At 41.4% G+C, this 21,892-nt stretch overlaps 1 protein-coding gene across 4 annotated transcripts in view; it reads right to left on the bottom strand.

Moving 5' to 3' along the window:
* Positions 1-21,406, bottom strand: part of adcy1b (adenylate cyclase 1b) — a 99,780-nt gene extending 78,374 nt beyond the window's left edge. For 2 of the 4 annotated variants that reach the window (XM_079452386.1, XM_079452388.1), the window contains exons 1-3: positions 20,619-21,397; positions 5,902-6,051; positions 5,518-5,636 (exon numbers count right to left, since the gene is read on the bottom strand). In XM_079452386.1, coding sequence (XP_079308512.1) covers positions 5,518-5,636; positions 5,902-6,051; positions 20,619-21,203 — 854 coding nt within the window. In that variant the 5' untranslated portion in view covers positions 21,204-21,397. Of the gene's footprint in view, positions 1-5,517; positions 5,637-5,901; positions 6,052-20,618 lie in introns of all 4 variants that reach the window. The other 2 variants (XM_079452387.1, XM_079452385.1) reach the window with 2 other exon arrangements.
* Between the last annotated feature and the right edge of the window lie 486 nt (positions 21,407-21,892).

Here is a 21,892-nt window from a genome sequence, read left to right as displayed (position 1 = left end):
ACCGTCTTAACGGTTACTATTAGTAACACACTACACCGCCATGGATTAAACTCCTGCAGCGCGCAAGGTTTTTTCAACCGGACGATCCGATGGTATCTGCTCGCATCGCGGCATGCCTGAGTGACATCTCGCTTTGGATGAAGGATCATCACCTGCAGCTGAACCTTGCAAAAACGGAACTGCTTGTGATCCCGGCCAACCCAAAGATTCACCACAACCTTGCCATTCAATCGTCAAACTTGGAAACCTAGGCATTAATAACCCTACCTGCAACTGGATTATGGACTTCCTGACGAACAGGCCTCAGCTTGTTAGGCCACATCTGCTCCACCACCACCACCACCCTCAACACTGGTGTACCACAGGGCTGCGTACTGAGCCCCTTTCTCTACTCCCTTTTTACACTCGACTGCAGGCCTGTGAACGGATCTAACTCCTTCATCAAGTTTGCAGACGATACAACGGTGATTGGTTTTATCAGCAAAAACGATGAGACTGCATACAGGGAGGAGGTCCGGCACCTTGGCCACATGGTGCTCAGACAACAACCTGCTCCTTAACACCTCCAAGACAAAGGAGATCATCTTGGACTTCAGGAAGGTGAAAGGAGGCACACACGACCCCATCCACATTAATGGGATGGCTGTTGAAAAGTTGGCTGTTTCCAGTTTTAAGTTCCTGGGGACTTTGGAGGACCTGTCCTGGACCACCAACACCTCATGCCTGGTCAAGAAGGCTCACCAGCGTCTCTTCTTTCTGAGGACACTGAAGAAGAACCAACTGTCTTCAACTATCCTGGTGAACTTCTATCGCTGCACGATAGAGAGCATCCTGACCAACTGTGTCACAGTCTGGTACGGGATCTGTTCTGTTGCTGAGCGCAAGGCACTGCAGTGGGTGGTGAAAACAGCCCAGCGCATCACAGGGACTACCCTTTCTCCCATTGAGGACATCCAGAAGAAACGCTGTCTGCGTCGAGCTCGCAGCATTCTCAAGGACTCCTCTCACCCCGCTCATAGACTGTTTACTCTCCTGCCTTCCGGTAGGCGCTTCCAGTTTCATTATTGAACTCTGCCCCCCACTGATTCCACTACCTCTCTTACCTTGAACTCCAAGCTGCTATAACATCGTTTACATTGCACTACAGGGCTGCATGCATGACTGAACTGTACACACCAGTACTTCATGTTATCTGCTCTACTGGACTGTTTACACACGCACAGCATCATTTGCACTCTATACTGCTCACTTGCACATCTGAAATATTTAACTGAATGCTCATTTGCACTAATGGACCACTTTCATAACTGCACTAACTTATCTACTGCACTGTAACTCTATTAACTGCATCTACTCAGCTATTGCACTGTAACCCCAATAACTGCATTAACTAATCTACTGCACTGTAACCTAATTAACTGCATTAACTCATCTTCTGGACTGCAACCTATTATTAACTTGTTTACTGCACCGTAACTTTAATAACCGCTTTAACTCATCCACTGCATTGTTACTTCAACAACTGCATTAACTTACCTATTGCATTGCAACCTTAACAGCTAATGTCAATAATTTATGCACACTTAAATCACTTGCACTATTGTTTAGTCTAAAATATTATCTGCTCATATCCACCTGTACATTAATGTTCATAGTGTTAATGTTCATAGTATATAGTCATCTGTATATATTGTTCATAGTACATACCTACTGTAAAATATTTTCATAATCCACGCCCACTGTATAATGTTTTCTCAATATTGCATTCTGTATTTATTCTAACTGTATATCCTGCACTTGCTAATTGCACTTCTGGTTAGACCTAAACTAAATTTCGTTACACTGTACTTGTATATGTGTAATGACAATAAAGTTGAATCTAATCTAAAATAAATTCAACTAGGCTTATCAACTATTACACCGTCCAGCACAGCCAGAAACCTGGGGGTGGTAATCGATGATCGGTTTAACCTCACAAGTCATGTTGCCAGCACCACCCGGTCCTGTAGATTGATCCTCTACAAGATTAGGAAAATTAGACCATTCCTATCAGAGCACTCTACAAAAGTCCTAGTCCAGGCTCTTGTCTTGTACAAACTGGATTATTGCAATGCGCTTTTGACTGGACTTCCTGCTTGCACAATCAAACCTCTCCAGATGATCCAGAATGTGGCGGCAAGAGTGGTCTTCAATGAACCGAAGAGAGCACATGTAACTCTGCTCTTCATCAGGTTACACTGACTCCCTGTTGCCGCCTGCATAAAGTTCAAAGCTATGCTCCTGGCCTACAAGACCACCACCGGGTCCGCACCATCGTATCTCCACTCGCTATGTTCCTTCCAGTTCACTGCGGTCTGCAAGGGAACAACGACTAGTGGTACCATCCCAAAAAAGGAAAAAAGTCACTCTCCCGTACCTTCTCTGGATCTGTTCCACAATGGTGGAATGATCTACCTGCTGCTACAAGATCAGCAGACTCTGTTGCCATCTTTAAAAACGCCTAAAAACACATCTCTTCCGTCAACACTTCGCTGATTGATTTTATTCTAATTCTTTCCCTTTCTTTCTTATTCAAAAAAATAAATAAAATAAAAAAACTATTCTTAGCTTTGTATACTGTGGACTAGTTTTTGATGCACTTTTGTATTTTATTGCCTATGTTGTTATAATTGCATTTTCATTTAGTGTTTATAATTGTGTTTAGAGGAAGAAGGATGAGTATAATCCTAGAACACCATCCCAACTGTGAATGGGGTGGAAACATCTTTAAAAGGGACAGTTCAAATGTTTTGACAATCACAATACACTTGTAATGCAAGGTTAATGTGTTCCTTTTCTGTCGGTCTCTCGACGTTGTGTCGAGACTGACAGAATGGGGTTTGACTTGAGAACCAGTCATCTTCGACTCTTTGTTTTCAGGCATTGCACGACGAGCTTACGGAAACCGGGAACGCCCCCTTCGGCACGTTGGCGGCAGACGGGCTCGGTCGCCGTGACTTCCCTCGACTCTGAAGCAGCTAAGGGCTATGTTGGTATCCCAGGAAGAGCATGCTCTCGTGGCACAAGTGCACTTGTGTCCACAGATGTGCTACCTGGAGGCACCAACCAAGGCTCAGAACCCAGTGGTTATACAGATCCTGCGCACAGCCGCAGACCTCGCTCTCCGTGATGATGCGCACACTGGGTCTGATGATGTCCACTCTTGTGGTCCAAGAGACACCTCTGGCTCAATTCTGCGCAGATGGGAGGCGTCGAGAGAGTCCGCCTTCCTGATGCACCCATTGTCAAAGACTTGAGTCTTTTGACGAAATAGCAGACAGAGGCCATCAGCCTCTCCGCCACGACCCGGCCCCCACTAGGGCGTTGTGGTCCCGCTTGGTGTCTGCATCCTCCCAGCAGCCCTGTACCTCCACCCATGGTTCCGGTGCCCCCTCCTCAGGTGCCCCCCTGCGGACGGTGGTTTCTTCTGTGCAGATGGGAGGCGTCGAGAGAGTCCGCTTTCCTGATGCACCCATCGCACAGCGTGGGCTGCTTGGGCATCATCGAAGACTTTCGAGTCTTTTGACGAAATAGCAGACGGAGGCCATCAGCCTCTCCGCCGCGACCTGGCCCCCACTAGGGCGGCGAGGTCCCGGTTGGGGTGTGCAAAACCCATCGCTCAACATGGAAACAGGGTTTGGAGCGTGGACCATTCAGGTAACAAAACAAAAACCTATAAGATGCTTAACATCAGAAAACTACTACACACTGCCGGCGCATTTGAAAGTGTTTTGTCTGAGTGAATTTTCCCTGCGTACACACACCACATAACTGATTTTTGTACATCTTCGTAGTTTTATCATCTATCAGTCTTATTAGTTCAGCATAGCAATCAACATTTGTACGTCTATCTTCAAGCTAGGTGTTCAGCGTTAGCATCAGTGGGCTCATGCAAAATAGTCTGTTTTAGCTTCAGAGTATGTAAATAGCCTTTCAATCTGGTTTCCCAAAGGTCATATTTCTCTTCAGATCCATCAAGCTGCAGTGCCAGGATTCCTGCTGCTCTGTTTGCCATTTTGTAAAGTCACATACTTTTGCTACTTATGTGCTTCTTTTGTCAAGCTAGATTGCGTTATACATAAAATTTCCTCAAAAAAAAAAAATTCCGGCCAGCATGGACTTGAAAATATTCCACACTTAGTGCAACGTAACTATATTATAAAGTAAAGACATCACACCCGAACCGTAAGCTAGATTGCGTTATACTCTTCTCTTCGCTCTCTCAAAGGAGGCATTCGCATTTTTCTTGCTCCCGTCCTCCCCTTTTTTTCCTGCTGATCTCGTGTCTCGTCTCGTATCATCTATTGAGAGATTCTCTCTGCACTGCTCTACAACTGAAATTATGGATCTGATCAACTGGTCTCTCAACGCTATTGACACGATCTTCTCGACGAGAAGCTTGGGTTCGGGGGAACCTGTCTGCCCTGACGGAACGTTCGCAGCTGGCTACCCGATGGACGCCTGGGAGAGATGGCGGATCGTGTTTCTGGCTCCTCTTTCCGTGGAGGACATTGAAGATATCTACTTATTCGGAACCATGATAACAGGTATTATGCTGATTGGATTAGGCTGTGCCCTTAGTTATGGAGAAATTAAGAAAACGGTAACAGCTCTCAAAAGTCTCACAAGGCTGCCCGTTATGATGGAAGTCGTGGGAAGAGCGGTCGGCTCTGGAAATGAGACTAATAACCGCAATATGGATTCTATCACGGAGAAGCTCACGACTTTGCAAAGGAAAATTGATGTTGTTGGAGGCCAAAATTGATAAAATGGACAAAGAGAGTAGCCGTGGAAATGGAATGCGGTTGCTCGCCCCAAGACTAAACAATCAATCTTATCTTTTTTGACTCCGCCTTGGCCAACGCTGCTGCTGGAATTCAACCCTGAGTGGAGCAGTACGGAGAGACGCTCTTGCGTCCCTCCCCCATTCTACTGAAACACCTGCACAGACTATCACACAGACTATCACAACACACACAAACATAGGCCGCACTCGAGGGCGGTCTCCCATCCCCAGATCCATCGCCTCCGTCGCTTTGACCCGCCAGCCTGACAAGCGGGTCTGTATACGGCGCCACCATGGCAGCAGGATCAGATGGCTGTTTGTCGGAACTGGATTACTTATCCCTGTTGCAAGTCTTGTCTATGGTGTATTGTGTACATGTTTTTCTCCTCACCTTCCCCATGTTATGCTTTATCTTCTTCTAAAAATACATTTCGTTGCACTGTACTTGTATGTGTGTAATGACAATAAATTGAATCCAATCCAATCCAAAAAAAACTTTAAATAAAACAATCGGTAATTCGGCTGATGCCATAATTCAATGAGTAGGAGTGCAATACTTTAATATATAGTGAACACAACGCAATTCAATTTCCGGAGAAAAACTAGCCCTCCAGTTGAGAATTATTTTTCCTAAATTCCACCAATGCTTGAAACATACCACAAACAAAAAATATAAGCTAACAGAGTTTTACCTGACATTGTCATGCCGTTGGATGTAAATCTTGTGAAATATCCTCTCTGGGGGTTTAAGGAAATCTTCCTTCATTTCCATTGCAACATTCCTGGGCAACAGACTCATCAAGAGACGCTCCTTTGTGAGAGTGTGCGACGAATTAGCATTTTTCATTTCATTCATTTTGTGTTTTTATGATAATAGGAGAAAAAAGGACAAATAAAAAAATCATGAACACAATATATGTAATAAATCAATTAAAATTATACAGGACAGACAATTAACTGATGTAATTCTTATTCATAAAGCTAAAGTGTATTATCTTGCTGCACTAGTGTCACTAAACAGAACTGTCGACAAATGATTCAAGGCAAAGTACTAGCCCCAAATATAATGTGTTCACCTGTTTTTCATTCTCGTCTTCCATGCGCAATCTCTCCTCAATGCAGTTTCGGGCCTGGAGAAATGCTTTCCTCTGAGCTCTCTCTGTCAGCATTCGGACAAACAGACCAGATAGATTCACACCCGTGAAGAGCACCATGTTCGCAACCAACTGTTTTACACACACACACACATGAGAAATTAAATAAAAAGCATTACTGAAACTTATTCAAATTAATTAACAAATGTATTATTACAAAACAACATACATAAAAATCAAACAACCCTTGAAACATATTGGGCTGATACCCATTCAACAGAGCGCCACAGTACCCTGCCCAAGTACTAAATGAGCAAATAAGCTATTAGTCATGATAAGATTTCCTTTTTGCCACATGTATTTATATGCAACTGCATGCAACCTCCGAAGGAGAGGACTCAGATTTGTAAGGATGCAGCCTTCAAAGTCCAGAAGTGAACCGAAATGAGACCATCTATCCAACACAGAATTTAACAGGTGCACCAGCTGCTGCGGTTGATGGATTTTGTTTTAAACAAATATTGATATTATTATTATTTTAAAGAGTATAAGGCATTGATGTAGATTAAACTCTGTGACGGACCCTTTTCTGCACATAACATACTTTAATTTAACTGAATGTGGCATTTGGTGCTGGTAACTATTAGCTATTTAAATTAAATTAAATTAAATTTGTTTTAATATTAAATAAATGTAATAGTTTGTTGTATATAATTGTATTTAATATGCAATTTGTTGAATGTGTCATGTAACTTTGTTTTATTTAAGTACAGCCAAGTAATAGTTCTTCTACTGGTAAAACTTTAAACTGAAATTTATCTAATTTAATGTAATTTAATTTATAAGAAATGATCTGCAGTGACTCTTTGCAGATGTGTACCAGCAGTTAAATTTGGGCCACAAAATTGTGCATGCTGAGCAACGTTTGTTTATGTTGTTGCTTTGAAACCGGCTGTTTATAAATACGTTGCTGTGGATAAGGCCATTTAACTGACTGCTGTTTTTCATTCCTTAAACATCTTTACATACCTAAACAACGACTGGAGAAAACCACATTAAATTAAAACCACGTAAAATGTCACTTGTAATAAACTTAGCTGTTGAACAAGAACAAGCCATTATTATTATATTAAATAATCTCACATCAAGCGTTTTCTCCTCCATAGAAGTCCATTATAAGGAAACAGCTCATTTCAAGGCAGCGCCAACTGAGAACATACAACTTTTCTGATATCATGCTGATGTTTGATATTGGCGACAAAAAAGATTATTTGGTTTTCCCTGGTCATTGTTATGGTATGTTAAGTAGTTTAAGTAATTCAACCGGAAACTTGTATCCCAAACTCTGACGACATCGGAAGTTCATACATTTTCTTTTACATTAAGTCATTTAGCAGACGCTTTTATCCAAAGCGACTTACAAAGAGTTTGGGGAGCAATAAGCGATATGTCATAAAAATAACAATAGTACAATAGGTGCTAATACAAAGTTACTATTTTCAACAAAAGCTAGACCACTACCTCTTGAGAAAAGAAGGTTAGTGTACGTTTTTTTCCTGTTTTATAATTTGTCTGTCAAGTATTCGCCCAAGAGGTGTGTTTTAAGTAGTTTTTTGAAGGTAATGAGAGATGTGATTGGCCGGACCGCATTGGAAAGAATGTTCCACCAGGAAGGAGTTGTAAAAGGAGAATGAGCGGGAAAGGGAATTAGTGCCCTTATGAGAAGGCATTACAAGGCGCAGCTCGTTTGCTGAATGCAGGGTTCTTGATGGGGTGTAGTAGGGTGTGAAAGTATGCCGGCGCAGATCCAGTGATAGTCCTGTAGGCAAACATCAGTGACTTAAATCTGATCCGGCCTTCAACCGGTAGCCAGTGGAGAATGATGAAAAGGGGTGTCACATGAGCCCTTTTGGGCTGTTGGAAGATGAGGCGTGCTGCTGCGTTTTGAAGCTGAAGTGGTTTGATAGCCTTTGCAGGAAGATCAGCAAGGAGAGCATTGCAGAAGTCCAACCTTGAGATTACCAGGGCCTGGACAAGGAGTTGTGCCGCATGCTCAGTGAGGTAGGGTCTAAACTTGCGAATGTTAAATAAGGCATATCGGCATGTAATCATTGAAGGACAGCTGTTCATCAAATATGACTCAGAGGTTCCTGGCTGATTCGGAGGGAGTGATAGTGGAATTGCCAAGCTGGATGGTGAGATTGTGTTGGACCGTGGGGTGTGCCGGAAACACGAGTAGTTCTGTCTTGGCCAGGTTCAGCTGCAGGTGATGCTCTTTCATCCAAGCTGAGGCAGGCCTGCCTTTCATCTAGGCAGGCTGTTATGCGAGCTGCTACAGTGGTATCGTCTGGGTGAAACGAGATGTAGATCTGGGTGTCATCAGCATAACAGTGATACGAGAAGCCCTGTGCCTGTATGATGGGACCTAAGGATGTCATGTAGATGGAAAAAAGATTGATGGAACCAGCGGAGAGGGGAGCCTGAGATTCCTAAGGATGACAGGGTTACTAGCAGTATCTGGTGATTGACCGTGTCAAACGCTGTAGATAGGTCTAGCAGAATCAGGACCGAGGATTTGGCCTTGGCTAGCCGCAGTGCTTCTGTGACCGATAGCAGTGCAGTCTCAGTGGAGTGGTTTGTTTTGAAGCCAGACTGCTTGTCATCCAGTAGATTGTTCTGGGATAGGTATGAGGAAACTTGGTTGAAAACTGCCCTTTTTAAGAGTTTTCGCAAATAAAAGGGAGGAACTGAATTAATCGTGGGGCCTGACTGGATTGGAGTTTGTGCTTGCAGGTTTAAATTATGAGAGGCCATGCAAGACATATTACAAACTTTACTCGCGCACAAACTATCAAACTCTCTCATACAGTACTATACGGTCACAGTGTCAAACTCTTTTGTGCACACTACAAAACTAGCTTCACACGCACACTCTATGGTTACCTATAAAGCATCGCATTAACTTTAAAATCTCGCTTATTGGCTATAAAGCCCTACATGGTTTAGCTCCTCATTACTTGAGTGAACTTCTCCAGTATTACAGTCCTTCACCTCCACTAGGCTCTCAGGCGTCATGTCAGTTGATAATCCCTAGAATTTCAAAATCAAGTGCAGGCGGCAGATCCTCTTCCTATCTAGCGCCTAAACTTTGGAACAGTCTTACCTGCACTGTCCGGGAGTCAGACACACTCTGGTTAAATGTTTTGCACTGTTTGCCTGGCCAGGGAGGCTGCTTTAGAATTAGAAGTTTTTTTTCATTAACACTGTATATAGGAAATATTTGACCTGTGTTTCTCTCTCCTTATCTTGTGTGTGTGTGTTTCTCGGTGATGGCCCATGTGCGTGTGAATGTGCATCTGTGTGTGCGCGCGTGTGTGTGTTGGTCTGTGTTGTGTGGAGTGTTTTTTTTTGTGGGTGTGTTTGAATCTGTGTGTCTGTCTTATGCCTTATATGTTTTGCTTATAGTCAATATATTTCTTGTACAGCTGCTTTGAAACAATTAAATTGTAAAAAGCACTATATATGTAAAGTTGACATGACACACTTTAGAAAAAGTCTTATATATCTTAAGATATTTGAGTACAGCTCAAACGTGTTGCATTTATTATTTTGTTCAGTGTATTTTGAGGGAACAGCAATTTTTACACTGTTTTACAAGCTGTACACTCACTACTTTACATCATAGCAAAGTGTCATTTCTTCAATGTTCTCACATGAAAAGATAATAATATTAAATATATTTACAAAAATGTGAGGGTTGTACTCACTTCTGTGAGATACTGTATATAATAAAATAGACAACAGTATGTGTATTCGACTTCATGTGGCACAGAGTATTAACATTAACCATGTACCATAAAAGCGATTCAAATTTAGACTGCAGCCTATGCTTTTAAATCACTTATGTGTTACTTTGATGTAGGGCTGAGAGATCCTCCGAAAAAAACATATAACGATCTTCATAACAAAGAATCTCGATCCACCTAGCCTATACTATAGTATTTACAACGCCTATAAAAAAACGGCAGTAAATATCCTAGATAACATAGTGTTTTTGAACCTACATATTAAAGTATACTTCAGTTGAACAATTTGCATTAAGAATACTACATTTTTCTATATCAAATACTATAGAACACTACTATATTTTTATATTCATGCGATTAGGTTAACCTGTGTTCTATTTTAACAGGTTCAGGGTTCTCAAGTTTTGTCAAAAGCTTGGAGTGAGATCACATGCAGTTAGGGGAGGAACCCTAATGGAGCCCCGCCCCAATTTTACCCATTGTTCACAATTAACCAGCACAAATTACATGTAGCATTATTAATGTAACTAGAAAGATTATTAATACAGTATATAATTTTATATAAAATGAAGAAATACATCTTCATTCCTTCCCATATCCTTTAACATTTCTCTTAGTTTTCAGATAATGTTTTGACTGCATCAATATGTATACGATGGGCTATATATTAAAGGTTCTATCCTAAAATGTTAGAATAGCTTTCTTCCAACTTACCTTCTCCATCACGACGTTGGTTTGCGCGATATTGTTGGTTACCTAGTAACGAACATACTGTACGGTGGCTGAGAATGTTCCGTCAACTTCCATGTGTTCGTGCATCTATGTTGCCTAGTAACGAACGCAATCTGGCCGAGATACGTGCTGGCGGCAGGAAACTTCACTTTGTGTGCCTGCGCCTCGTATACAACGTTATATATAAAGTTTGCAGGACAACTTGGTTGGCATTGCCTTTTCGGCGTGAGAAATACATGGTGTGGCCTGTAAACTTTTTGAATTGCCTGTTTCTCACGGCCAATGCGTGAGACTTGAGAACCCTGCGGGTTGTTGTGAAGACGCTCCCACACTTGATTTTCAATGTGTATAGTTCCGTGACGTTAGTTTTTCTCAAACAAAGAAAACCGTTAAATGCACCTGAAATAAACTCTCAGGGCAACTCTGGACATGATGTTCATGTGTTTAAGACACATACAAATCCATTGTGTGTCACGCGGAGGGCTTTCACGATTTCACGGGGCAGTTGTGGTCTAATGTTTAGAGAGTCAACTCATAACCAGAAGGTCACCGGTTCAATTCTCAGGGCCAGCAGGTAGTGACTGACGTGGCCTTGAGCAAGGCAACTCACCCCCGGGTGCTGCATTTATAGCTGCGGACTGCTCCGGGTGTGTTTTCACGACTTGAAGTACGTGTGTTCACTACTCACTGGATGGGTAAATGCAGAGGTCACATTTCAGTTATGGGTCACCATAACTGACAAATGGGTCACTTTCACTTTATAAAATAATGTTCTCATCGCGGTGGTTTCAGATCATCACAATTATTTCACATCTCTATAGAAGTCACAAGGGGGACTGTAGTGCCTTTGCTTATTGCAGTTTTTAACCTGTGTATATCTTGTAACTAAAATATGGTAATACTTGTAAAATGTACCACCATAACACCATCACTTTAAAAAAGAAACATTAAAGCATATACCATAAAAATAACCTGCAATACAATTTAATATTACTTAAGCTAATCTCAGTGTGAAGACCAGCCTACCAAAATGTCATTAAGATGGAAGTTTTATTTAACAATTTTTTTTATTGTAGTCTTGCAAGTGAGAAAAAAACAGACTAAAAACTTTACTTTGACTTTTAGCATTTTAATGGTGGCTTCAATTTCCTCCTGATACATTTTCTTAATTTCCAAGTATTTTGCGTTTGTATTATCAACGTTGTGTGATTTTTAAACATACGTTAAACATATTGTCAGTGTATGGCACGCGTTCAGGAGAGCACTTCTTCATCTTCTTCTGTAAACACAGACTTGCACTTCCGTGTTGCGAGTCAGAGCACCGGCATCCAATAGGGGCAAGTCCCATGCGGCGTTCGGCACACAAACCTAATACGCATGTGTCAAAGTGGTCTCGTCCAAGAAGACGACGAACAAGACGTGCTCTTGTGAATGCGAGCCATACACTGTCAAGAAAGAGGGCATACAGTGGAGCAAAAAAGTATTTAGTCAGCCACCAATTGTGCAAGTTCTCCCATTTAAAAAGATGAGAGAGGCCTGTAATTTTCATCCTAGGTACACTTGAACTATGAGAGACAGAATGAGAAAAAAATCCAGAAAATCACATTGTTCATCTCAATACTTTGTTATATACCCTTTGTTGGCAATGACAGGGGTCAAACCTTTTCTGTAAGTCTCCACAAGCTTTCTACACACTGTTGCTGGTAGTTTGGCCCATTCCTCCATGCAGATCTCCTCTAGCATTCCTCCATGCAGATCTCCTCTAGAGCCACTGCTCTAGAGGAGATCTGCATGGAGGAATGGGCCAAACTACCAGCAACAGTGTGTAGAAATTTTTGGAGGGAGTTGAAAATCTGTGTTGCACTATGTTTTGGGGCAACACAGATTTTCAACTCCCTCCAAAAATGTTCTATGGGGTTGAGCTCTGGAGACTGGCTAGGCAACTCCATGACCTTGAAATGCTTCTTACGAAGCCAATCCTTCATTGCCCGGGTGGTGTGTTTGGGATCATTGTCATGCTGAAAGACCCAGCCACGTTTTATCTTCAATGCCCTTGCTGATGGAAGGAGATTTTTACTCAAAATCTCATGATACATGGCCCCATTCATTCTTTCCTTTATACGGATCAGTCGTCCTGCTCCCCAAAGCATAATGTTTCCACCCCCATGCTTCACAGTAGGTATGGTGCAACTCAGCATCATAATGATCATTTTGACCCCACAGGGTGAGATCTTTCATGAGGATGATGATATTGAACACTATATAACCAGCTTTGAACGGATTGCTTAAAGCCTGTAAAGTCAAGAAGGCAATTCTATGCAAGTTTGTAATCAACGCTGAGACCTACAGACGAGCACAGGCTCATGTTATGAATGTAACATATGAGTCTACCTCACAGTAGACTGCCGGCCACAAAACACAAATTTAACAAATGTCCGGGCCCGGTCCTCTCTTTAAGCTCCTATCTCCTCTGTGATATATGCGGGACCGGTGCGCGCACAGCTGATTGCAACTATCAATCATGCCCCGGCTCACGGCTCTCGTCTCGCCTTCCTCACCACAGTGCTTTATACAATTTTCATTGTTACAAAGCAGCTGTACAAGAAAACATTGACTATAGCAAAACATAAAAGGTTATGTAAGTCAAAACAAAGGTCAACTATCAGACACAATAAATTCCTATATGCAGTTTTAATTAAATAAGACTATAAAATTCTAGCAGCCCACCCGGCCAGGCAAAACAGTATGCAAACGGTGGCGAAGAACCCAAAACTCCATTGGAGGAGAAAAAAACCTCAGAGGGAAACCAGGCCTGACCAGTGGATTCCAGTTCCCGTCTGGCAAAAGCTGCAGCCTCTGCACAAGCTCGACAGTGTTTGCACAACAAGGCAAAAATTGATTTAAGATTATCATTAATAATCTAATAGCGGCTGAAGTTTTGTAGAGTCGGTTTGTCCTTTTGTCCTTTGTCCAGCTCTATCATCACAGCATTTGTCAGGTCTGGGTATGGATTGTGCCCTGCCCGCTCTGGTAACCTTGGACTGCGTCCTGCCCCCTCTAGTTGCCTTGGAAAAATGAGACAAGACTGGCTGAGAGTAGAGTACTATTCTGCACTCTTTGATGCAACAAATGCATAAGTTGTTATTGGAAGTGTTCCTGGTTCCGGTTGATCTAACTAGTGCAGCCTAAATCTTCGGAATATATATATTATGATAGTGTAGTGTATGCAAGATTAAAAAGATGCATCTTTAGTCTAGATTTAAACTGACAGTGTGTTTGCCTCCTTGACAGTGCAAGGAAGACTGTTCCAAAGTTAAGGCAGGGCATTTAGGCCAAAAGAAAACCCAAGCAAGAATTGCAAATGGATTTTATTGGCCACGTTCATACATGGATGTTATAGATTTTTGTAAGTCCTGTCCAGAATGGCAGTTAACAGCCCCAGTTAAGAAAGGTAACGGAGCACCTCTGGTCAACTTGCCCAAAATTGATGTATCGTTTAGTAGAGAAGCGATGGACATTGTGGGCCCTTTAGAGAGAAGTAAATCAGTGTGATTATGTTACAAGGTACCCCGATGCATTCCCTCTTAGAAAGATAAAGACCAGACAAATTGTTAAAACTCCGGTGCAGTTGTTTTTCCCGAAATCCTTACAGACCAAGCAAAACATTTCACTTCGAACAGATCAGAGAAGTCTATACAATGCTAGGCAGACCTTAAAGGCAATGCTTTGTAAGTTTGTAGGTAAGACGGTTCGGAATGGGATCAATGGCTGCCATATTTGATCAGGTGGTCCTGCAGGCATCAACTGCTCTACGGTCGTCAGGTGCGGGGACAGTTTTTTTGTGTGGCCGGCAGTCAACCGTGAGGGAGCTGCCGGCATTTTACTTTCGGTTTGTTACTTTGTCTTATTAAAAGTCTTATTTTACGTTCGCCGGATCCCCGCCTTAAAAAAATAACCATGTTTAAATTTCATAAGAAATATTTTCTCAAGATTCTTTGGTAGACGTGTGTTCACCCCTACTCTGATGTCATATGCTGAATGCACCCAATGAAACTGAACATAACTATTATATATATGGCAGCGGGAATCTATTCTGCAATGTAAATTTGGCATTGTGCAAAAACGCGATAGACAACTTTGTATTGGGGATAGTCATGCAGGATTTGGATGCTTTGTCTTTCTTAATTGTCAGAGCTGTATTTATTTATTTTTCTGCTGATCACGCCACCACAATGCATAAGTATGAGTGTGTTTTTTAACAATAGAATTGTGTAGCATTTAAGAATAACACCACCTGAGATTTTCTGTTAGGTCACAGGGGAGAACTCAAGGAACATTCATTTATAGTTTCAGTAACTTGTGTCATTTAGATTTGTAGATCATCGCATTAGCAGCAGAAATGTCATAAGTTTGATTTCCTAAAAAACAGATCTAATGAAATGAATGCCTGTAAGTGACTCTGGACAAAAGTGTCTACCAAGTGTAAATCATATATTTGGTATTATCTATTGCAGTAACATTCAGATATTTTAAATCTTAACTGAAAGTCTGTTCGTACCCTAGGCAGAGTACGTTGGGCTAAATAAATCCTCTGGCCCTTGAGCATGTGTCCTGTAGAGATCTGTAAGTGCCTGTAATCCAGTTAAGCAGTAAATGGACTTACTTCTCTGAACTCTTTAAGATTTGAATTGAACTGCCTTTACTTGACAGTGGAGAAATATCACTTTTCAGGGTTTTTTCATCAAGCAAAGATCTTAAATAGTGAAAGTAAATTGAACAATTGTGTTGACACAGATACAAAGGACAGTTAAAGTAACCTCATGCAAAATAAATGTTACTTAAAAGAAGTTACAGTACCACCTGTCATTAGTGATTCCATGGCTGGATTTGCAGGACTGAGCAGTTGCATGTTTACGTTGGGAGCCTTTGAAAATTAACCCTTTATAGTGAATAGGGTATGAAATTACCTTTGGGCGGTGGACAATACACATACATCAAACAACCAATCATGCTGAAATATTTCAAATGGTTTGGTGAATACCCATTGCAGTACCAATCAGAGGTCAGTTGTCAATACCCAAAGCACTTTCATCAGTTCTGTGTTTTTAATTGAATTATTAATGATTTATAATATCCCTTTATGTAGTTGTGTAACAGTACTCTAACTAAACTGAAAAACCATAACGCACTGAACGCCCCCTGCTTCCTTTGCCCCACCCTGACCCATTGTTAATGTTGACCTGTTTACCTTGTGTGACAACTTTTTTGTTTAATAAATTAAATTCATATTTATTTTTAATTAAAGTCCCTTTTTCACTACGATTTGATGCATAAAAGTAGCTGTTGCTTCCGAAATGGAACTGTGAGTAGACTGACAGTTGAAGGGGAGGAGTTAACAGATGCTCCACCCAAGCCATCTAACTTATGTAATTTGAGATGGCTAGTCAAGATTTAGATTTTAACGTAAAGGTGCCTAAGAACTAATAGATACTATATGTTCAATTGTTCTCTGATATCTACATAGAATGTATGTCGTTTTATTAAGTGCACAAATGATCCAGAAACGGTTGTTTATTTACAACCCTAGGAAGTGTCTTTAGAATGAAAAGGTGTGTTATTACCCTATTTGGAGGGGTCACAAATATGAATGTTGAGCTCTGCTCTGATTGGCTCTAACCGCAATATAGGAGGAATTGCACCCTTCTTATTAGTATCAAATCAGTATCAAAACGCTGAGCCTCCTTGATATTGTCCCTTTCGTCACATTACTCTCACTGCTCTGTGCTTCAAATTACATTGTAAACAAATATAAACAAGGCAAAAGGGGCTTATAAACTCGCACGATACAGATCAGATGTGTCTGACTTTATAACTGTGCAGCTCTTGGTGTTTAAAGAAGACGCTCAGCTTGCGCAGACCCACCTGACTTCATAAATGTATGAAGACGACGCGTGTCTGTGCAGCTCTCGCTGAATAAAGAAGATGCACATGAGTATATAACTGAGAAGCGTGTACTGTACAGATGACGTTAGAAGATGCCCCACCAATGCTCAATAGGATTTCGGTCTGGAGACATGATTGGCCAGTCCATCACCTTTACCCTCTGCTTTTTAAGCAAGGCTGTGGTCGTCAGGGACGTGTGTTTGGGATCATTATCATGTTGGGATACTACCCTGCAGACAGAGGGGATCATGCTCCGCTTCAGTATGTCACAGTACAAGTTGGCATTCATGGTTCCACACAGTGCCGGCAGCACTCATCCAGCCCCAGACCTTGACACTCCCACCCCCATGGTTGACTGTAGGCAAAACACAGTTGTCTTTGTACTCCTCAACCTGTTTGCCGCCACACACGCTTGACACCATCTGATCCAAATAATATTTCCTTAGTCTGCCTGTCTTCAGCAAACTGTTTGCGGGCTTTCTTGTGCATCATCTTTAGAATAGGCCTCCTTCTAAGATGACAGCAATGCAGACCAATTTGATGCAGTGTACGGCATATGGTCTAAGCACTGACAGGCCTACCCCCACCCCTTCAACCTCTGGGAAATTGACGTATGAGTGCTGCCAGCATTACTACAAAGACAACCTCTGGATATGATGCTTAGCACGTGCACTCAACTTCTTGGGTCGACCATGTCGAGTCATGTTCTGAGTGGAACCTGTCCTGTTAAACCGCTGTATGATTTTGGCCACCGTGTTGCAGCTTAGTTTAAGGGTCTTGGCAATCTTCTTATAGCCTAGGCGAGTGGTCGGGAACCTATGCCTCGCGAGCCACACGTGGCTCTTTTAAAAAATCATGTGGCTTGCCTAATGTCTTAGCCTTTAACAACATTGATCGTAAAAAAACATAAAAATACATATGAATATTTCAGGTATGTCCTGGCCAATACACGCATGCAGTGCTATGTGCAAGTGTTCCCAGAGCGCGAGAAGTTAAGAAGTGCAAGCGTCATGCTTTTATTGAAAGTTACGCCTCTCTGTGGTGTATGATACAGAACTTGTTGCTTCACTATGTAATCATGTGTAAAAAGCTTTTAAAACAAACCATGCAGCAAAGTATCCTGTGAGCTGAGTGAAGCAAACTGTGACGCGTCAGTATGGGTGCGCTTGTTTAGCTGCTCATATCCGTGTGAACAGTCTTTCTCGCATGTGAATCATATAAAGTCCATACATACAGCTGTCAAGGTTGACAGAGGAGTTTCAATGCAGGTGTGTCATTCTCTTGACCACGTACAAACCGAACTACAACGTTATTAGCAAGACACAAGTTATGTCTCTTTCATGAGGTGTTGCGCAGACCGGTCGGCATATGACATCAAAGTGCCATGAGAGCAGAGCTCTGTGTGCTTTCAAAACAATCTTGATGTCAGACATTCGCAGATCAGTCCACAGCAGTCTAAAATCCAATGTAAGTCGCTTTTGATAAAACCGTCTGCCAAATGCATAAATGTTAACGTGCACTTTTTCAAACATTATAGTTTAGATAATGAAGTTTAATTGAATGGAGGCCTAATGTAAACCTGTAGCCTAAGTTGTTTATACAGTAAGTAATGGAAATCATTTTTTGGAGCCCCAGATGTATGCTGAAGAGGAAAATGCGATATGCCAGACCCAACGATGCAAAAGAGCTGAAGGCCACTATCAGAGCAAACTGGGCTCTCATAACACCTGAGCAGTGCCACCGACTGATCGACTCCATGCCACACCCATTGCTGCTGTAATTCAGGCAAAAGGAGCCCCAACTAAGTATTGAGTGCTGTACATGCTTATACTTTTAATGTTTATACTTTTCAGTTGGCCAAGATTTCTAAAAATCCTTTCTTTGTATTGGTCTAAAGTAATATTCAAATTTTCTAAGATACTGAATTTGGGATTTTCCTTAGTTGTCAGTTATAATCACTAAAATGAAAATAAATAAACATTTGAAAAATATCAGTCTGTGTGTAATGAATGAATATAATATACAAGTTTCACTTTTCGAATGGAATTAGTCAAATAAATAAACTTTTTGAAGATATTCTAATTATATGACCAGCACCTGTATATATTTTATATGTCTGTATATAAAAGAGCCTTTTCAAAAAAATTGTCATTTTGGAAAGGCTCTTTTGCAAAAATGAATTAATCAAAACTGGAAAAATGGCTCTTTGGTTAAAAATGGTTCTGACCCCTGGCCTAGGCCATCTTTATGTCAACAACCCATTTTTTTCAGACCCTCAGATAGTTCTTTGCCATGAGTTGCCATGTTGAACTTCCAGTGACCAGTGTGAGAGAGTGAGAGCGATAACACCAAAATTAACACACCTGCTCCCCATTCACACCCGAGACCTTGTAACAAATAACAAATCACATGAGGGGAGAGAAATGGCTAATTGGGCCCAATTTTGACATTTTCACTTGGGGTGTACTTTTGTTGCCAGCGGCATTAATGGCTGTGTGTAGGCATCGGCCGGTATGAGATTTTGATGTTTAACAAACCTTTAGCAAAAGTGTCATGGTTACACGGTATTGCAATTACAACACTATAATGTATTATTTTTCAAATGTCTGCAAAACTGGACACAATTACATTTAATTTTTTACCAACATTCATAGCACATATATATCAGGTCAAAAAAAACTTTAAATTATTATACTCTTTCAAAAAAAACAAAATGTATCTTTTCTAATGACTAATTCCATTCGAAAAGTCAAACATTGCTTTACATGACTTAATTATTTATTTTTGTGTAAACACAGCTCATACATTGGAAACGGTATCACAAAAAATGTAAGTGGTTTTAAAACCTTGACTCTTTCAAACCTTGATATACCTTGAAACCGGTATCCGGCCCATGCCTAGCTGTGTGTTGAGTTTTTTTGAGGGGACAGCAAATTTACACTGTTATACAAAGCTGTACACTCCCTACTTTACATTTTAGCAAAGTGTCATTTCTTCAGTGCTGTCACATGAAAAGACATAATAAATTATTTACTAAAATGAGATCCGGGAAAACCACACCCACACGTCATCCACAGAGCGAAAGGCCATGCACACACATAGCGTGAGAAGGAGCACAGCCGCCCATCAATGCCGCTTCACTCGGCTGGTGATAGTTAAGCAGTGTTTTTTGCTCACTGCATTTCGGTGACGAATGTAAACGGTGGTTAGAGCTGGATTTGGAGATCGATTGAAACTGATAGATGGGGCGATCCCAGTACTAAAAGATGCCGGACATGAATCGAACGCGGTAAGTCAAACTAAGTCATATGTCTGAGTCTCTCGCTTTTATTAATTTGAACAAACTAAATAGTATTCCAAGATACCAATTATGCAATACTAATTGTAGTGGCCTTAATTCAACTCTTTTCTTATTGCTTATTTTTAATCTGGCAAAATGGTTGGATGCCGGAACACTAATGTATAGGTACTCAAGATGAATATGAGATTGTGAAACACAGTGTTTGCTTTAGTTGAACATTTGATCAGTGACTAATCAGTACAATACTGGTGTTTTTTCAACTTATTGCAGCTGCAAAAGTGACATATGTGCATTGTGATGTTTGGCATCAGAAACGAGCGATGGAAACGCAGAATTTCGAATTAAAAACGGATAAAGAAATTGTTCACTTTCATGATAATGTAGCCTACTCACCCCTGTTGTCATCCAAGATGTTTATGTATTTTTTTCTTTAGTCGAAAAGAAATGAATATTTTTGATAAAAACATTCCAGGATTATTCTCCATATAGTGGCCGTTTGGAAACCATTGAAGTCCACTATATGGAAAATAATCTTGGAATGTTTTCATCAAAAACCGTAATTTATTTTCGACCAAAAAAAGACAAACATCTTCTGTAAATTATAATGAAAATGTATGTTGAAAATGAACAATTCCTAGCTTGTGGTTTTTCTTAAAGCAAATAATGCCGAATACATTCTGACGTATAAACCACGAGTCGAAGCGGCTTGTTTGTTCATGGAAAAGTGTTGCAATTTTACTCATATAGCCTTTGTATTGTACTTGCAGGGCACAGGCAGTTTGGTAACGCTTTATTAACAGTTTCCTTTCTACCCATTTGAAGTTATTTAACTTACGAGTTATTGCACCCTTAAATAACTGTTGACCAATTACTACATTTGAACAAACAAGCGAATTACACATGTTTTATAATCTTACCGTCCTCCACAGTTTGTGCGTTTTGATCGAGACTGACGTGGCTGTGATTATCACTTGCGATACACCGACCATGATCCCGAACAGCAGAGCCAGCAAAGTCCGAACCGGGAGAAGACAGTACGCCAGGAATGTGAGCAGCACGAGCTGCCACACGCCTTGATCCGGACCGGAACCGCCGGACACGTACGGAAACGGACAGCAGAGCATGGAGAATGTGAAGCTGAAGAGCAGAGTCAGGTGCACGATCTGCTGCAGCTGAGTCAACTGGAGGTACTTGACATTGGTAACGATAAAGAGGGAGATGAAGATGATAAAGTGCACGGGGTACGAGCCCTTTGAGATGGTGAGATTAGGTCCGGACAGCAGCTCCAGCAGACTCAGACTGGACGTCATCAGAATGAGCACGGACAGCGCTTTAAGAGTGGATGTCTGCTCCAGCTTCAGGCTGTAGTTGTGAAAGAGAGACTCGAGCTCTTTGCAGTCGAACTCGTCCTCGCAGGCGATAACACCGGGCGGGCAGTGGCTTCTCTTCCGCCGGGTCTTGACTTTGTGAAACGGCATCTCGTCCATGTCGGGTCCATTCATACGCCGGATAAACGCCCGCACCAGATCCACAGGTGGAGAACCGTTTGTCGCTATGTAGAATCGGAAATGTGCGAGGGTAGATAACCGAGAGTTCTTCTGCTTAGTTGTGCTTTTTGCAAGATAATTACAGAGATAAGCGCTTGGTGGCAAAACGGACACAGTACGCGAGTGACGTGAGATCGGCTTGCGCGGCTCAGACTGGATCACGCATGCGCAATATGAACTTCAAAATTAAGGTAATATAGTGAGGGGATATCGATCAATAATGCATCAGAATGAAAAGTGCACAGTTATCCCACACTACAGAATTGTCAGGTGTCCTTATCTATCTAAATTTATACAACCCATAAACTTCATGCATGCACAGTTACAAAACATAGACCAGTGGTTCTAAACCTTTTTTGGGCCAGGCCCCCCCATCCATTTTCCAGGTCCCTTACCGCCTCCCCACATAAATAACGGACTAAATGTTTTCATAATAATAATAGTTATTTGCTAGTAGTATATAATTTAAAACGCATGTCACCGAATCGGGATAATCGTAAATCTCATTAAATGTACATTTACAGAGTGAAATATCAAATAAATAGAAAGACAAATAACAGATTTGATTGGCCAGTTGGAACATTACCATACTTTCCCAAAGAGCAAAAACGATGTGAAGTAGAATGTTTGAACTTTCCAACACT

The sequence above is a fragment of the Barbatula barbatula genome (genome assembly GCF_947034865.1).
Source record: "Barbatula barbatula genome assembly, chromosome: 3".
Classification (NCBI taxonomy): domain Eukaryota; kingdom Metazoa; phylum Chordata; class Actinopteri; order Cypriniformes; family Nemacheilidae; genus Barbatula; species Barbatula barbatula.
Note: the sequence above shows the minus strand (reverse complement) of the source record. Positions and strands in the feature narration are given on the sequence as shown.